At 39.0% G+C, this 17,145-nt stretch overlaps 1 protein-coding gene across 7 annotated transcripts in view; it reads right to left on the bottom strand.

The window, feature by feature from the left end:
- Positions 1-13,046, bottom strand: part of Cntrl (centriolin) — an 88,506-nt gene extending 75,460 nt beyond the window's left edge. For 3 of the 7 annotated variants that reach the window (XM_005320910.5, XM_078048110.1, XM_021723493.3), the window contains exons 1-3: positions 12,653-12,805; positions 2,822-3,069; positions 1,153-1,283 (exon numbers count right to left, since the gene is read on the bottom strand). In XM_005320910.5, the coding sequence (XP_005320967.1) occupies positions 1,153-1,283; positions 2,822-3,038 (348 nt within the window). In that variant the 5' untranslated portion in view covers positions 3,039-3,069; positions 12,653-12,805. Of the gene's footprint in view, positions 1-1,152; positions 1,284-2,821; positions 3,070-12,652; positions 12,838-12,909 lie in introns of those variants that run through there. The other 4 variants (XR_013438277.1, XM_021723491.3, XM_040286236.2 and 1 more) reach the window with 4 other exon arrangements.
- Between the last annotated feature and the right edge of the window lie 4,099 nt (positions 13,047-17,145).

The following is a 17,145-nucleotide window of genomic DNA, read 5'->3' as shown; positions in this document are numbered from 1 at the left end:
CTTTCCTGCCTCTGCATCTTGTCTCTGTGTCTCTTTTTATTTTCTTTACAATCGGCAGACATAAAAACAATATGAGAAAACAAAGGAACAAACCACCTCAAACAGTCCACAACAATTCTGACACCACATTGAAGAAATGTCAGAGAAAGAATTTATAAAGTTCATAGTTAAAATGTTCAAAGAGATAAAAGAAGTTTCAAGGAATCAATTTAAAAAATACAGAAAGTGAAAGATCAGTTCAATAAAGATGAAGATTCTGAAAAAGAATCAAACAAATCTTAGAAATGAAAGACTTAATAAATCAAATTAAAAATTCATTTGAAAGTATTACCAATAGATTAGACCTCAGAGAAGATATATTCTCAGGCCTTCAAGACAAACTTTCAAGTCAAATCTTAGAAATAAAGTCAGTAATAAAGAAAAGATGTTAAGAGACAATAACCAAAATATTCAAGAAATCTGAGATAACATAAAGACACCAAATCTAAGAATCATTGGCATAGATTATACCAAAATATAAAGCTAAAGGAATGCACAATCTTTTCAATGAAAATATATCAGAAAATTTTCCAAATCTTAGGAACACGATGGAAATCCAAACACAAGAAGCATTTAGAATTCCAGATAACAGGATCAGAAAAAGTCTTCTCCAAGAGAGATTATAATAAAAATGCCAAATATGCACAATAAAGATGGAATTTTAAAAGCTACAAGAGAAAAATAGCAAGTCACATTTAGAGGTAAGCCAATTAGAATTTCAACTCATTTGTCATTCCAGATAAGAGGGCTTGGAATGTTTACCTGAAATATTAGAATGGGGGCCTACCAAGATTATGATACTAAACAAACTTTCCTTCAGAATTAAAGATGAAATTAGAACTTTCCACAATATGCAATAATTAAAAGAATTCATAATCCCTAAAGCTGTACTACAAAACATACTCAATGAAATACTATATGTAATACTGAGTAACAGATGCTCATGAATTTGGAGCTATTATACTTCTGATGTAGAACTATCACCAGAAACAATAAAAGGTCGGCTACAAATCAGGTAACATGAGGATTGGATTCAAATCTTTTTATTTTATTGGCAGTTTTAAAACACCAATTAAAATCAATGTCTATTCACAGCAATTGTTGGTAACCTACCCTAAACTTCTTGCCGCCATCTTTAGAAAGTGAAAGGTTGAGAGACTTTACCAAAGCCAAATTGTCTTCTTTAGAGAGTTTTTTAATGAGGGCCTCTGTGATATATCGAATTCCTACTCTTGAATCAGCTCCTAAAATTACAAAAAAGATCATTTTCAGTAGAGGGAGACACACATATTCCAAAAATAATAATAATTTTGACACTATGTAAGAAAAAAAATTTAAGCTAGGCAAATGTAAAAAAAAAAAAAACCTTTATAGTATTTTAACTTACAGCATTTTTAATAATAATGATGATAGCAATTACACTCTAGAAATATTAGATGTATGCCAAGCTTTGGGCTAAAGGCTTACATTTTACAAATTTAATTTGTACAACAAACATGTGATATTCAAATTTATAGAAACTTTATTTGCTCAAAATCTCATAACTCATAAGATGCAAATATAGAACTTGAACAAAGGCAGATGAATCTAATCACAATATTATCTATATGCAGCAGCAAGTTTGTTTCAAAGTAATATTTTCAAGTCAGTTTTTAAAAATAAACTGCTATTTAGTTGTTTTTTATTTTTATTTTTAAAAAATATTTATTTAGTTGTAGTTGAACACAATACCTTTAATTTATTTATTTACTTTTACATGGTGCTGAGGATTGAACCCAGAGCCTCGCACACACTAGGCGAGTGCTCTACCGCTAAGCCACAACTCCAGCCCCTTTAGTTGTTTTTTAAAATGCTAAAGTTCAGAAACTGAAATCCTCAAAAATCCTATTTTCTTCCTTTTTGATAGTAAGAAACTCTAAATTTGTTGCCCTTTTAAATGCAGAGTATAAAACCATATGAGATATAATTCTAACCTAATGAATAATAGCATATCTTGTTTTATGGTCTTCCTCAATAATGTAATCAAAAACTGTTAAAATCATATTTTATGAAAGTAGCTATAAAAAGAAAATTGTTTCTTGGCTCTTATTTTATGAATCAGAAAAAAAAAATCTTGATTAAGATCTGGGCTATGGGCCAAGGGTTCCCTATGATGATTTATATGTTAATATCAAATTAATTTTAGTTCAAAAAATTGAATTTTTCTTTGATTTGTTCTAGGAATAAAGGTGACCAATATCCTAGACTATCAAATAGAAATAAGTGTAACTAACTGGTAGCAAAGATGTAGTACAATATAAACTCAATGCTGATAGTATTTATTAATTAAAAAAACTGATCAGATATTCAGATCAATAGAGTTTGATGGCTGTGATTTCATGATCTAACAAATAAGAAAAAATTTTTGAAAACAGACTCCCAACTAAAAGAATGCTTTTAAGAATAAACCAAAAATGTTGATAAAACATATGCATTTCCCAAATGTGGAAATCAGTCCACTCACAGACGAGCAGTTTAAAAGCAAGCAGACTGGCACAGCCTAAGTGTGGAAACATTTTCATACTGAATATTTATACCAAAGGAACTTCACTCTGAAATGCAAAGGTATGCCCTCCTCCTCAGAGGATGGCAAAACTAGAGAATGAGTGTGTAGGCACTTTTCCACAGGAAATAAAGCTTCCTCTTTCTGGAAACTCTCCTCCCCTAAGCAGAAATCTTTACCCTCACCCAGAAAGCTCAGTCCTCTCGCTGTCCTTACACAATTGTCAGATGAAAGGAATACCTTTATGGTCTTGGCATCCCAAAATCACATTGGGTTCATCTGTAAACTTGACTTGCTCACACCACTGTCCTTCAGAATGAAAAGGCAGAGTCTCTGATCCAATCAAAGGTGAAAGCGACCTAGATCTCATATTGGATGTAAGAGATGGGCTGGGAGGGTGAGATGATGGTGGCCTCTTTGCTTTGGAGAATTTTTTTTGTTGAGAACCTTTCTTCATTGCAAGAATAAAGCCAGGTGGCCATCAAAACCTGCAAGGGTTTTCAAAATACTTAACAACATTATTTTTTTCCAGAATTATTAAAACCATTAAATTATTTCTACAGCTTTCAAGACCACAAAGTTATAAACTCAGAGGCTATAGATGGGAAGATCTGTGCTACCCTACCCTGACAGAGCAGACACTATTCTGAACATCACTGATGACCTGCCACAGGGAAGAGATACCTTAAGAGCGTCTACTACTGACACATGCTCCAGACAGAAGTATTACTGTATTTCTATTCTCAGGCTGATTGGACTAAGCTAGTCACAAGGCCTCTTCTACACACCTAAAAAGTCCCAGGATGCAGAAAGCTAAAGACAAGAGGCAGTCTTTAATACTGATAGCTCTCTCTCTCTCCTGAAACAGTTCTTGTGCCTTCTGGGACACCACACTCTCCTGATATCCTCCCATATCTACCTGCCTACCCCATGGCCTTCTTTGTTAGCTCATTTTGTTCCTCTATTTAGCCTAATTTAAATATCAGTACTCCTCAAAGTTTCCTTCTAGTTTCTCTTTGATCTCACCTTGTCAATCTAATGTACATTCATGGTTTCCAATGCCACTTCTATACTAATATTGATATCTTCTATCTGATCTTTCTTGGAGCTCCAGAATCTTCTTCTCAATTATTTAATTGTCATCTCATTGACGTTCTAAACTTAACATCCTAAACTCAGTCCAAATAGTCTCCCTCCCTCCATTCCTTCCTTTTTTCCTCTCTTCCCACTCTATTCCTCTTCTAGTGTTCCCTCACCAGTGAACAGTGCTCAGAAATCTGAGAATCTTGCTAGATACTTCTCTCTTCCCTTTTCCCACACCCATTCAATCACTAAGTTCTATAGATTCTAACTTCTAAATATAGTTCATCTCCACGTTTGTCCACTCTACTCCAAACCCTCATCATACTACTATAGTCAGACTGTCAGAAGGTCTACTTAAAAAGCAAAACTTGCAGTCTGTAGTGAATACCTGTTGAGCCCTTCAAGGTCTCCCATGATCTGTTTCCATCTCTATTACCTCACCTCTATCATTCATTCTCTCTAATAAGGGTTCAGTCATACTGACCTCCTCACATATTTCCTGCTATCTCAAATGCTTGACCCCATTCTTTTTAACCATATTCATCCAGTCTTCCTTCACAGAGCAGCTCAATTGCTTAGTTGCTTCCTCAGGAAAGCTCTGCTAGCACTCACTAAGTGAAGTCTCCAGTCCAAAAGTTTATCAGTATTTTCTTCCTCAATCACACATTTATACATGTACATGATTGTAATGAACATCTGTCTCCCTACCAAATTGTGAGTTTCATGAGTTTGTTTTGTTTACCACCGTTTCCCTATTCTAGTAGTGCTTGGCACTTAGCCGAAATTTAATAAATATTTGTTGAATGAATGAGAGGTGTTTATTATCTTCCATTTGCCCTTCTCCCTTATTTATCAAGATATTGGTTCAACCTCCACAATATTTCTAAATTCAACTCTATCCATTTCCATTGCTATTATGTTAGGTCCATTATTCAGCATCTCTTTCTTCGACTATACTTTCCTAAGTAGCTTCCTTCCAATCTTCCTTTGCCTTACTGCTTAATCCATCCTCTTCCTCTGACCCAAAACAAAAAGAAGTTGGATGATTCACAGTCTATACCTAAACATTTCAATACTGCTTACAGGACCTGTCACAATCTATTCTCAACTTATGGCCTATTCTCTTACCTGTCCTCATCATGCACTCTATACTCAAGCCTGTCTTTTTATCATTATCTGAACCCATCATAAATTTTTACTCATGAAATTTCCTCTCCTTAAAATGGCATCTTCTATCAACTAAAATGTCACTATATTCATGAAGGCTTTCCAGAAATTCACATCCTGATGGTAAAACTAATCTTGTCTTCTTATCACACAGAATGTACCTCTATCAGAGGTACGAAAACATTTATATATTTTACTAAGTATTATTTCCTTGCCCATAATGCAGTATCCACAAGGAGAGGGACAATATCTGACCTCCAAGCAGCTCACTGGTATAAGTCATGAATGTTATATTATCTTACAAACAGAATTCAATATGCTTAGAAGCCATACTTTAAAGAGTGTGTTCCTGACATGTCTGTGTGTGTGTGTGTGTGTATGTTTGTGTGTGTCTTTGTGGCAGTTTATGGTACATAAACTGCACTTAAGTGTACAGTTCCATGAGTTAGTTTCCTTCCTTCCTTTTTTTACAGGCAGAGATTTAGGAAAGCAGAGACACATGTAAGAGAGAATGTGGGCCACCTTGAGAGCAGGAGACAGCCTCCATGAGTTCCTATATAATGAATACAAGCTGCATAATCAGTATCCAGATTCAGAAACAGAACATCACCAGAACACAGAAGCCCCCTCATGCCCACTTCCAATCACTGATACACACACGTGGATACTCACTAACCTGACTTCCAACACCAAATTCTAAACTGTTTTTGAATTTTACCTAAGAAATCATATAAAATAAATATATCTTTTATATGTCTTCTTTTGTTAAATATTACATTTCTAAAATTCATTCATGTTTGTCTAATGCTGTATGAAGACTGTGATCACTTCAAACTCTGGTGTCTTACTATGTTTAGTTGCTAAGCAAGACAGAGGCACTTTAGGGGTAAACTCCTATATTCATCAGGGAAAGAGCCAGTGCCCCTTTAAAAGACTATTAATGTCCCTTTGTGTTTTTTTGTTTGTTTGTTTGTTCAACTGAGACACTTTGAAGAAGCTTACAAGGAATCAACCAAGGTCACTCATTATTTTACATGACCTGGAATAAACTTTACTCATTATAAAATAGCATTCTCTCTTAGAAGCAGAGGGCATGTGATTATGACCCTCAACTAAACATGCTCAGGAAGGTGCTACCATCTTCCCTTTTAAAGAAGTGATTTATGACCTTGGACTGAACATGCTTAGGAATGTACCCATCCCTGCAGGTGCTTTCCTATCTGAATATGCAGAAGTTCTTCAATAAAACCCCTTTGCTTTCTTCAAGGAGACTGCTTCACACTCCAGTGTGTGGGAGGCCAATCTTACACGTGACTGAGTTTCACTCCCCGGCTGGGTGCTGAGGCTCTCAGTCACAGAAATGTGGCATCCTTTTTGGGTTTGAGGGTTGGTGTCTCCTGCATGGGTGTGTCTTGCTACAGCCCCATGGGTGAAGCTACGCTCACCTGTTCCTTTATAATATAACCCCTTGCCCTGTTTTAGGATAGAATCTTCCATGGAAGTGCCTTGTGTGTGTCCCCTTCTCTTACTGTGCCCTTGGGTGTGGCCTACCCCAGGTGTCAGTCAACCTGCTGACAGTGGACATCATGAAGATAGACTCAGTCCCCTGAAACCTAACCCCCTGCCTCATTTAAATAACTTCTCCTCAATAAAAGGAGTCAGCATGTGCTCTTGCACTCTCTCTCTCTCTCTCTCTCTCTCTCTCTCTCTCTGGGGACCCTTAAGGTCAGAGGAGCTGTCATAGGGACCCCAATATTTGTGTCTCTTGTGTGGTTATTTCGTGCAGCCCAGTTAGCCCAGTTTAACTAGAGTGACCCCTGAGCCTTTTAGTCGAGAGAACAGAAACCCGGCACCAGTGTTCTTACTTGCTGCAAGGAATAAACCTCTCTTTATTCTACTTTTAGGTTTTACTCACTAGCTTTTTTGCCTCCAAGGTGACAATCCATTTTTTTTCAGTAGTTTACTTATTGACAAAATAAATTTTATTAAAGGTTAGGTTTTCCAGAAGGAACTAAAGCAATTATTGTTAAATGAGACCTTGGTCAAATTCCTTTATTTTCCATGTAAGAAAATCAAGGCTCAGAATAGTGCTTGGTTAGTCACCATGCTAGCAACAGTAAGTTCTTCTAACAATAAATTGTTCACTGAAACTAATGTTTAGATCAAATCACATAATTAATCCAGTGGAATATAAGCTCTGTGAAAGTAGAAATATCATTAACTGATGTTCTGATGCCTGGAATACAGCCTATCGTAAAGAAAATAATTAATAGTTATTTTTAAAATTAGTCATAAAGAACACGAGGGTGATAAATATTATTTATCACCTTAACAAAGGGATATCTTTATGAGTGACATTAGTCCTCAACACAAAGATTTCTAATTGGCAAGGTTTTTCTACTTGCAATTGGCATCTGAAGTGGGTGGCAGTATTGTGGAACTGAGTCCTTAACCTGTGGGATCTGATACTACCTCCAGGTAATAATGTCAGAGTTGAATTAAATAAGAGGTCATGTTGCAGGTCCACTAGAAAAGTACATAGTGTGTGGGAGAAAAAAAAGCCTTACACATCTGGTATTGGAAGTATTATATTGCATGGTGTTTTAAGAGTAGGAAAGGCATTACTTTGGGTTTTTCATGTCTCTATTAACATGTAATAAACCTTCATAGGCTATACAGGCTGGGATTATGAAGATTATTTTTTTAAATGGTTGGGGCATATACAGTATATAGGAAAGAAATTTTCCATTAATAGAATCCATCAATATATTCAACGGATTAACCAGCATTTAGCAGATGTTATACTGTGCAATGCCCATACAGTCATTCTAAGAATGCTGATCTTGCTCAAAACATTTTTGGAATTCTTCTTTGGTTCTTCTTCTTCTTTCAGGTTCAACTTACAAGTCACACAAGAAAATAGGACACATCACTTCAGATATACACAGTAAACATGACTCCAAATAAATTTGTTTACATCTAAAAATCTAAGCCTCTTTGAAAACATGCTGACTTGCTAGAATTGAAGTTAATTCTAAAGAATGTTAGTGGTTAATATTTAATGAGGGCTTACAATTGAGATGAGCTCTTTATGCGTATCATCACATTGGAAGAACTATATATAACTCTATGAAACAGTTGTCATTTTAAAAGATGAAAAGTTAATCTGTCCAAAATTCCATAACTAATTGCATAAGCCAAGACTTGAATCCTGACCTAATTCCAGAACCCATGCTTTTTATTACCATGTTATACAACTTGAGTTTTTTGGAATTCATATTATGTTTGTTTTGTTCTCTAGAACCCAGCATGAGATCACCTTACACATAAATAAGTACCATTAAATGACCTGGATAAATGGATGACATGAACCATAAAATCAATAACTGAGGGAAAACTAGGAAATTTTATACTGAGACAGGATCACTGAAGTCAAGACCTAGTCAACTGTAATCAACTCATTTCAAGGGAACAAAAACCTACCACATTTGTTTTTTAAAAGTTAATTATTATTATTTGAGCTAGGGATGTGGCTCAAGCGGTAGCATGCTCGCCTGGCATGCATGGGGCGCTGGGTTCGATCCTCAGCACCTCATAAAATAAAGATGTTGTGTCCACCAAAAACTAAAAAATTCTCTCTCCCTCTTATTAAAAAATTCTCTCCCCCTCTCTCTCTTAAAAAAAAAAAAGTCAATTATTAGGGCTGGGGTTGTGGCTCAGTGGTAGATCACTTGCCTCACCTTTTTGAGGCACTGGGTTCAATTCTCAACACCACATATAAATTAATGAATAAAATAAAGATCCATCAACAAATAAAAAAAATTTTAAAACAGTTAATTATTGTCTCACAGACATAAATTATAATATGGCAAGCTGCCTCACTCTGGCATCCTAGAATACTCTTTAAACGCTTTTTATGGGACTATACTTTTTCTTTCATTTCCTCATGTGTAACTATTCATATGCATCAGACCCTGCGCCCCCTCACTGGGCAGCCCTGTCAATTCACATAACTGCTATTTATGCCATCACCACAGGCTTTTAGTCCTAATTTCAAAAGTGTGGTAAACAATTTTTATGTCCAATATCATACCATTTTCCGAGGAAAAGCTTGTTAGTAATTACTACTGATTCTGTGCTAAGCTGAATTCCTTCTAAATAAGAGTACTCTCAAACTTGAGAGCTGAGAGGCATGCATTTAGGTTAATTTTTTTTTTACTCCTAAATTAAATGAATGAATGGATATAATTTTCATAAAGGTGATGAATTTAAAAACAAAAGCGGAGAGAAACAGGGCCCAGTCATACTTTTTTATATCTTCCTTAAACCTAAATGACAGATTATAAAACTGGAATAAGTGTATGCTACATACTAGAGATAAATATTTAAAAATTTTTGTTAGTTCTTAAAAAGCATCCATATTTTTATTATTTTGTACTGTCTCTCTCCAAATTCTCAAAATACTGACCAGAACTCCTCCCTAATATCCTAATGATCATCTCCCCAGATTATCATGAAGTCCTTTGTTCCCTGTTTATCAGTATAACTCAGTCTTAATCATTAACAGAGTTTAAAATATTAGAATGGATTTCAGAAACCTAGATCAGCTCTTTCCTTTTATAATTGTAATATGATTAATATGCTTGGATAAATGGATGACACGAACCATAAAAACAATAAACTGAAGTTACCATGCATCCCCAGACCCCCTCCCTGGGTTGGCAGAGCTCCTATAAAGGCAGCTCATTAAAACAACAGCTATCTCATTGAATAGCTAACTATCAAGTGAACTGTTCTTAGGCATTTACTGGGTCTGAGAATGGCTGGCATTATTTTAGAGACTACTGTCTTAAGATAGTAAATCTTCAATAACTTTTTAAAAATTTTATTGGTTCTTTTTAATTATACATAACAGTAGAACCCATTTTGACATAATTATAGAAGCATGGAATATACCTTGTTCTAATTCAGACCCCAGACCTCTCCTTCCCTTCCCTCTCCCTATCCCCTGTTCCCTTCCCCCTTCAACAAAAATTTTAAGATAATAATGAGGATGGAGTTTGATCCTAGGATGTCGTCTGAAAGGGGGAAAAAAAATCAACCCATGGGAAACGAGAAAACAGCTGAAAAGCAGAGGTAGAAGAAGTGAAGGAGCAAAATAAAGAGAAAACAAGTGAAAGAGGCCTAGAGCTGGAGACACATTGTATAGGCACAGAAGATGGTCTGTGGAGCAAGAGTGCTGACAATCAGAATCACATGACCAGGCTCCAAAACACTGGCATCCAGCCTCAACAATCCCAAACACCTAACCTGATCTAACAACCCCATCCATTACAGTTTCTCACAGGTGGCAAATTCTGTTGACACGCAGTCTTTCTTACCACTCCTAGCTGTCCATCTTCTTCTCGGACCTCCAAATGAGGCAGAGCTTGACAATCCCCAAAACTTATTCTCTCCCAACAGACCACCCAAATACACACCTACTTTTTTTTTCCTCCTTATTTTTTTTGAGAGAGAGAGAGAGAGAATTTTTTAATATTTATTTTTTAGTTTTCAGTGGACACAACATCTTTATTTTATTTTTATGTGGTGCTGAGGATCGAACCCAGCGCCCCGCGCATGCCAGGCAAGTGTGCTACAACTTAAGCCACATCCCCAGCTTTCACCTATTTTTTTGACTGTGATGTCCCTCACTACACTACATCCTCAGTCCCTTAATTGTGTGTCAGGGGCCTCCATGAACAGGAGCTGAGCACAACTCTTAGCCTTGAGCAACGGAGGTGTAGAACTGGCTTCTGCTCACAGCGCAAAAGCAGATGGACCTCACTTTCACTTGGCAAGGAATTATACAGCTCTGGGAGTGAGGCTCACCACCCTGAAACCCAATCCCTTGCCTCATTTGGGTGGAACTTTCTCAAGTGTCTTCCCCTCAATAAATAGGATGGTTTCAGGCATGCTCTCTCTCTTTCTAACAGTTAGAGAGCCATCCCTGATTCCTGCAAGCAAAAGGTATTTCTGTATTGAAATATTCTTTCGCCATTTTCTTAGTTATTAATGTAGCCAGCTCTTGTGAACCCAGCTCAGGTTGATAACTGTGTTTCTATCAGTTTCCTCCAATTCTGCGTCATTTCATAACCTTGGATCTCCTGAAAATACTCTTCAACCTTCTCCAGCCCTGTAAATACTGACTGCCATTCTTCTTCAAAGTCCTTAACTCCAGCACTCTTCCTAAAGCCAACTCCCCATTCTATGTTGTCAACCTCTCTGCTTCTCATCCCTTTCATCCCATTCTGGCTGCCAAGTTTTCCCATAAATTCGGTTCCAGTTCCCTAATGTAGTACTTCTCTCTCCCACTTCTCTAAATTTTTAATACCCCACACCAACACTTCTATATCCATCCTGTTTTCACAAACTGCTCATTTCTTTTCATTCTAACATATATCCTGACATCCTGACTAGTCAATACTCTGACCTATAATTACTCCCCTACTAGAACTAAATACCTAAACTCCACCCACTCCACTAACTGCCTACCTGCCTGGCTTTCACTTCCAACAACCTGTCCCCTGTGTCCTTCTGGAACCTATTAACACCCTGATTTCCCCTCTTCCATTTCTCTGATTCTATTCAGATACCCTAAAACCCAAGTTTCCAATTCTTTCCATTAATTTATTTAGTTATCCAATTTTATTGAGCAACTTTTATGTGCTAAGAATTGTGCTAGACTCTTTAAAAATAGAGCTGAGAAGGCAGGGTTCTTACACTGAAGATGTACAAGATTGTGTCCCCCTGTTATACATGGTCTATGCACCAATAAGTCTCCTCTATAAACATATAAACAATTGGAATTAAGTAATCATTTCTGAAAGTGCATAATTATTCCTTTTCTCCTTCTAAACTATAACCTACAAAAGAGCAGAGTCTCCATTTGTCTTTTGTGTATGGGGAAAAAAATATGTTGACTGAACGACCATGATAAACATTCTACAGACATCACCTCACAGATGCTGCATAAGATCTGAATTATCAACCTCATTTATGAGTGGCTGAGCATCATTAGCAATCAAGTAACTGATTCTGGAACTAGACAGCTGGAATTCAAATGCAGAGTTTTCACTTACTGTGCTACATTAGATAAATTACTTAACCTCTGGTACTCAGCGCTATCACTTGTTAAATGGGGATGACAACGTCCCACACTGAATTTTCAAATTCCAAAGGAGCTAATCAATACATGCAAAATACTTAGAGCCTTAGCAGACCCCTCGTGAGCGCTCAATACAGATGAAGTGAGGACACATGAACAGGAAGTGAAGGAACTTGCCTGCCGTCACCGAGGCGAGGTTGAGTAACCCGAGCCACAAGACCGGCGGCTTCCACAATCACCCGTCCCTTAACCGACCCAGTCCTCCCAGCTCCGTCCCTCATCTTTCTGCACGTACTGCATTCGTCTGATTCCACCCGGCAGGACGCCCGCAGCCCCTCGCACCGCGCTCACTGCGCAGACCCCGGGCACATCCTCCCGGCGGCCCGACCCCAGTCCCACCCGGCGCCGCGGCCCAACTCCCAACCCGCCCCACGGCTGGGTCCTCGCCGCGCCGCCAGCGCTTTCCTGAGCCTAGCCCCGGCCTCCACCTGCCCACGCCCGTTCCGCGCCCGCCCATCCTTCCCGTCCAATCCCAATCCCCAGGCACACGCCCCCGCCCCAATCCATCAGGAGCCGGCCCACCGCACGCCTGCCCAGGCCTTCCCGCCTTCGCCGCCGGCCCCCACCGCTCGGCGAGACGCCAGAGGACAGCAGCACCCAGGCTGGGCACTCACCGCCCAAGAACCGAACCGAGCAGCCCCACAGGATGAGGCGAGGCGGAGAAGCACGGGTCTTTCCCGTCAGGCGCCCAGCGGCGCGGAGGCCATTTTGTTGTGTTGTGCCGGTTGCCGAGGGGCACCAAGCATGGTGAGCGGGGCCTTGCAGGCCACGCCCCTCCCTGAGCCGTTAGGCGGGGCCGCTGGCGCTTCCCGCCGTTCTGAGCGAGGGTGCTGCTGGCGCGAGAGAACGCGGGGAAGCTGTGGTCACCAACCTTCTTGCCGCGTGGGGCGGGCGCTCTGGAGCTCCACAGCCTTCGGGTTGGGACGCGGGCGGCGTTGGGGTCGGAGTTCTCAGGAAGTGTGGTTGTCCTCGGCGGCAGCCCGCAAGGACTCCCTTTTCACCGAGTGAACCTGATCCTCTGGGCCGGTTCCGAGGACCACCTGAGGGAGCGACGCGGCGCTGTCACCGCCTTCCTCACCTGGGATGCGGGCGGCTAGCCTGGAGCAGGTGCACCTCGCCGCACGCTTCTCCCCGCAGCGCTAGTGCGGAGGCGAACACTCTCCCTCCGGGACCCAGCGCTTCAGAAGAGGCGAACCTTAGAGCGGACGGAGCGTGCGTGCCGGCTGCCACCTGGGGCTTAGGGAGCCTGAGCAGCGCGGCGTCCCCTGGCGGAGAATGTTCCTCCAGCTGGCGCCGGGAAGCTAAGGCAAGAAGCATCTGCAGAGACTTTGGTTGGGGCTTGCCTGAAAGTTCTGCCTTCGACCGAAAACGGTCAGCAGCAGCTCTTGAAGAGAATGTAGCAGATATTCTTCAGGTTGCTGGGAAACACAGTGCAATTAAAAAAAAAAAAGGCATTATCATCAAGAATACTTGCTTCCACTCCCGCCCCCCCTCATTTCCAGAGTATACCCAGGCCCGTGTTCCCATGAGAGACTGCACCAACTCCAGAAACTTCCAGTGCAATCTCTACCTCTCCTTTAGTCCTCTGCTTTTAGCTGCGTGCTTGCATCAGAAGATCCCAGCATTATTGTGAACTTCCTTAGTATCCTCCAGCCCCTTGTTCTTAGCGTTTTCTCACAATCAATCCCCCTTATATTCATATCCTTCACCGCGGAGTTTATGATCCATCTTGGTTTTGGTTTTGGTTTGGTACCAGAGATTATTGAACTTGGGGTCACTTAACCAGTGAGCCACATCCGCAGCCCTATTTTGTAGGTCATTTAGAGACAGGGTCTCATTAAGTTGCTTAGTGCTTGGGACTTGCGGAGGCTGGCTTTGAACTTGCGATCCTCCTGCCACAGCCTTAAGAGCCCCTGGGATCGCAGGCGTCAGTCCGTGTCCCCCCCCCCACCCCGCGCCTGGCACTCAAGATCCATCTTGGTAACGCTATTTTGGGGAATACCCTCGTTCTGTGTCTTAGATTCCTCCTTCATGAAATATGATCATCTTTCCTACTTCCTGCAATTGTCCTTATAATTATGAAACAATGCCTTTGAAAGAATTTAGAACAATGCCTGGCCCATAGTAAGTTCTCACTATTTTAGTTATTATTAGTCAACGTTTCCAAGAAGTGATGTCTCATCATAAGTCTAAAAGAAGAATTTGATTGAGGAGTAAAGAAGTGGGGAAGAAATATCTTAGTAAGAGAAAACTTGTGAAAAACCCAGGAAAGTGGGGGTGTGGGTGTGCAAGGGAGCTTAGCAGTTAGCTGAAGGTTAAGTAATTCAGTGTTGCTGGAATAAAACTTCAGAATAGAAACACTAAGTCATTCCTGATAGCTGGTGCAAAAATCTGGAGTGGAAAAGCTAAAGCTGGAAAAGGGGCCTTACTACAAGCAGCATTAGCACTTTAGATTTCCTTAAGGCAAAACATGGCTTCATCTCAATGGGAAATTAAGTGACTTCCAGTAGGGACACCATGCATATTTATGTGAATTATGCTTCCCTCTCAGCAACTATTTATGCAATACCACAGGAAGCCCTAGGAGTTATAGAAAACAGAATTCCTGAAAAGCTCCATTTAACATTAAAAGGAGGTTGTATACATTTTTAGTCAAAGTTTAGATGGTATGTATTGGTTTAGAATGTGTACAATGCTAAAAGTTTATTATTATTATCAATTTATTATTTTTTGACATTTGTCATTTCCACCAGACTTGGATTTATTGTGTAACCTCATTGCTTTGCTCCTCAAAGTCTATAATGGTATTCAGGTGAGACCCATTGACAAATTATGGTGTGCTGTCTGTCAATAATTCATAATCTTTGTAGTAACATGTCAATAACTTTTAATTGCAACTCAATATATTTTATTCAAAAATCAACAAAACACGTCAAATCCAGAAGAAGGTGAAAAATGCTTATTTTTCAGTACCATTTCTAGGTAGCCTCACATGGGTGTTCTCCACTTTCGTGTTGCCTAATTTTGCTTCTCCACAGAGACCTTTGTAGCTTTCTAGCATGGTGAAGGCCTTAGTTATACCTCAGGCCTTATGACTTCAGAGTGGAGAACTTTTTCTAGTTAATTTAAATATTAACTGCCTATCAGCATACTAAAAGAACCTTCCTCAAGAAGAAGCAAGGAATAAGCAAGAGGGAAACTCTTTCATTTCATGCTAATTCATATTTATCTGATAATGTGAAAAAGTTGTCATTTTTCTGAGTTGCATTTAAAATAGAAATATTAGCCACAGGAGTATTGATCTAGCTATTTTGAACTTGCTTCATCTTTTATAGCCAACTTAAATCATTTTGTACATTTGCTTTAAGAATCATACTAGCTTGTCTAGTAGGTTCCACTGTTACCATTACTCTCCTGTGACTTGCCATTGGGACTTTGAGTTAACAGAAATGCAGATATATTTCAAATAAGTGCTTTTTTTTAATTCACAGAATAAAACATAATTTTCTATATAAAAAATCATGTCCTTGGACTGGAGTTGTGGCTCAGTGGTAGAGCGTTCCTCTAGCACGCGAGAGGCCCTGGGTTCATCCTCAGCACCACATAAAAGTAAAATAAAGGTAATGTGTCCAATTACAACTAAAACAGAATATTAAAAAATCATGTCCTATGTCCAAATTTAAATGCTGTATTAGACCTGTGAATATTGATATGAATTTGACCTGAGTCTATGCAAGTAGGATGGCTTTCCACCCTTTGCAAAATACCACATTTCATGGGCTGACTTGCAAAGCCCTTGATAATCTTTCCTAAATGTATTGGGTTTGTTATTTAACTCTTCACTCTCTATTCATTTTGTGAGTATAGATCTTAAAACCCTACTATGGGCCAGTCCTGTGAGAATGCAATTGTGAATGAGATAGACAGTTTCTATCCTGAAAGACATTGTAGTGGAGTGGGAAATATACAAAAATAAGACACTATGGCAGTGGAGTACAATTCAAGATTTGGCATTGTTCTGGATAAATCTATTTATGGATTTGGGCTTAGAAGGCAAAGACCTACAATGTATAGTGTTTCGTAAAACTCTCCCCAGGTTACCCAAGCTGGCTGCTTCCAAAGCTCAGGTTTCAGGAGACACTGTCACTCCAGGAATTCAGAAGACCTTCCCTGTTATTTGGGATTTACTGTAAAGAAGACCAGGTCAAGGTCTTATGTTCTGAGATCCTGTCAGGTGAACACAGACACACACACACCACACACACACCTCTCTCTCTCCCACCCCTTGCCGAACTCCACCACCCGAATCCAAACTTTTATTTACCATTCTGTTCACCAAGACTAGATGTGATTGAAATAGTAGACCTAGAGAATATATAAGACCAGAACAGCTTCCATCTTTCAAAATATTTATGTCCATCGTTCAAATATTTTCAGCTCTAAATTCCTATCCCTTCATTCTTAATAATTTTGTAATTTAACACTTTGAATTTCTATAAAAGGGAAAGCACTTCTTTTCAGAAGAATGCCAGATAATAAATAAAATGACAGAATTAGGAGTTCATCATTTTGCAACTCTTAATATATTTTATTCAAAATTCATTAATGTAAATACCATTGCATGAAATATTGTTGGAAAAATAACATCCATTTGAGCTCTACTCCCAGGATACATATTTATTACAAGGAGAAAATCACTTTCCTAAGGTGAACTGAGGAAAAAGAGAAATAAATCACTATTTTTATTTATTTATTTTTGTTGGCAACATATCTTTCTCAAATTTCATTGTAATGATTCACATGTGTTAAACAGTTGCATGTATTTAACACATATACATCATCCTTGGTCATGATATTCAATTTTTTTATGTATTGGTGAATTTTGTTTGTTAATATTTCATTTAGTATTTTGGCACAATGTTCTTGTGAGATATTGACCTCTATTCTTGTGGTGTTTTCTCTGGCTTAATTCAAGATGATACTGGCTTCACAAAAGGTATATGAAACTATTCCTTCCAGTTCTATTTGTTTAGAAAAGTTTAAGAAATATTGGTATTAATTCTTCTATGAATGTTTGGTAAAATTCAGCTATGAAGCCATCTGGTCC

Source organism: Ictidomys tridecemlineatus, chromosome 4 (genome assembly GCF_052094955.1).
Source record: "Ictidomys tridecemlineatus isolate mIctTri1 chromosome 4, mIctTri1.hap1, whole genome shotgun sequence".
NCBI classification, from domain to species: Eukaryota; Metazoa; Chordata; class Mammalia; order Rodentia; family Sciuridae; genus Ictidomys; species Ictidomys tridecemlineatus.
The sequence above is the reverse complement of the archived record's forward strand: the minus strand, read 5'-3'. Positions and strand labels throughout refer to the sequence as shown.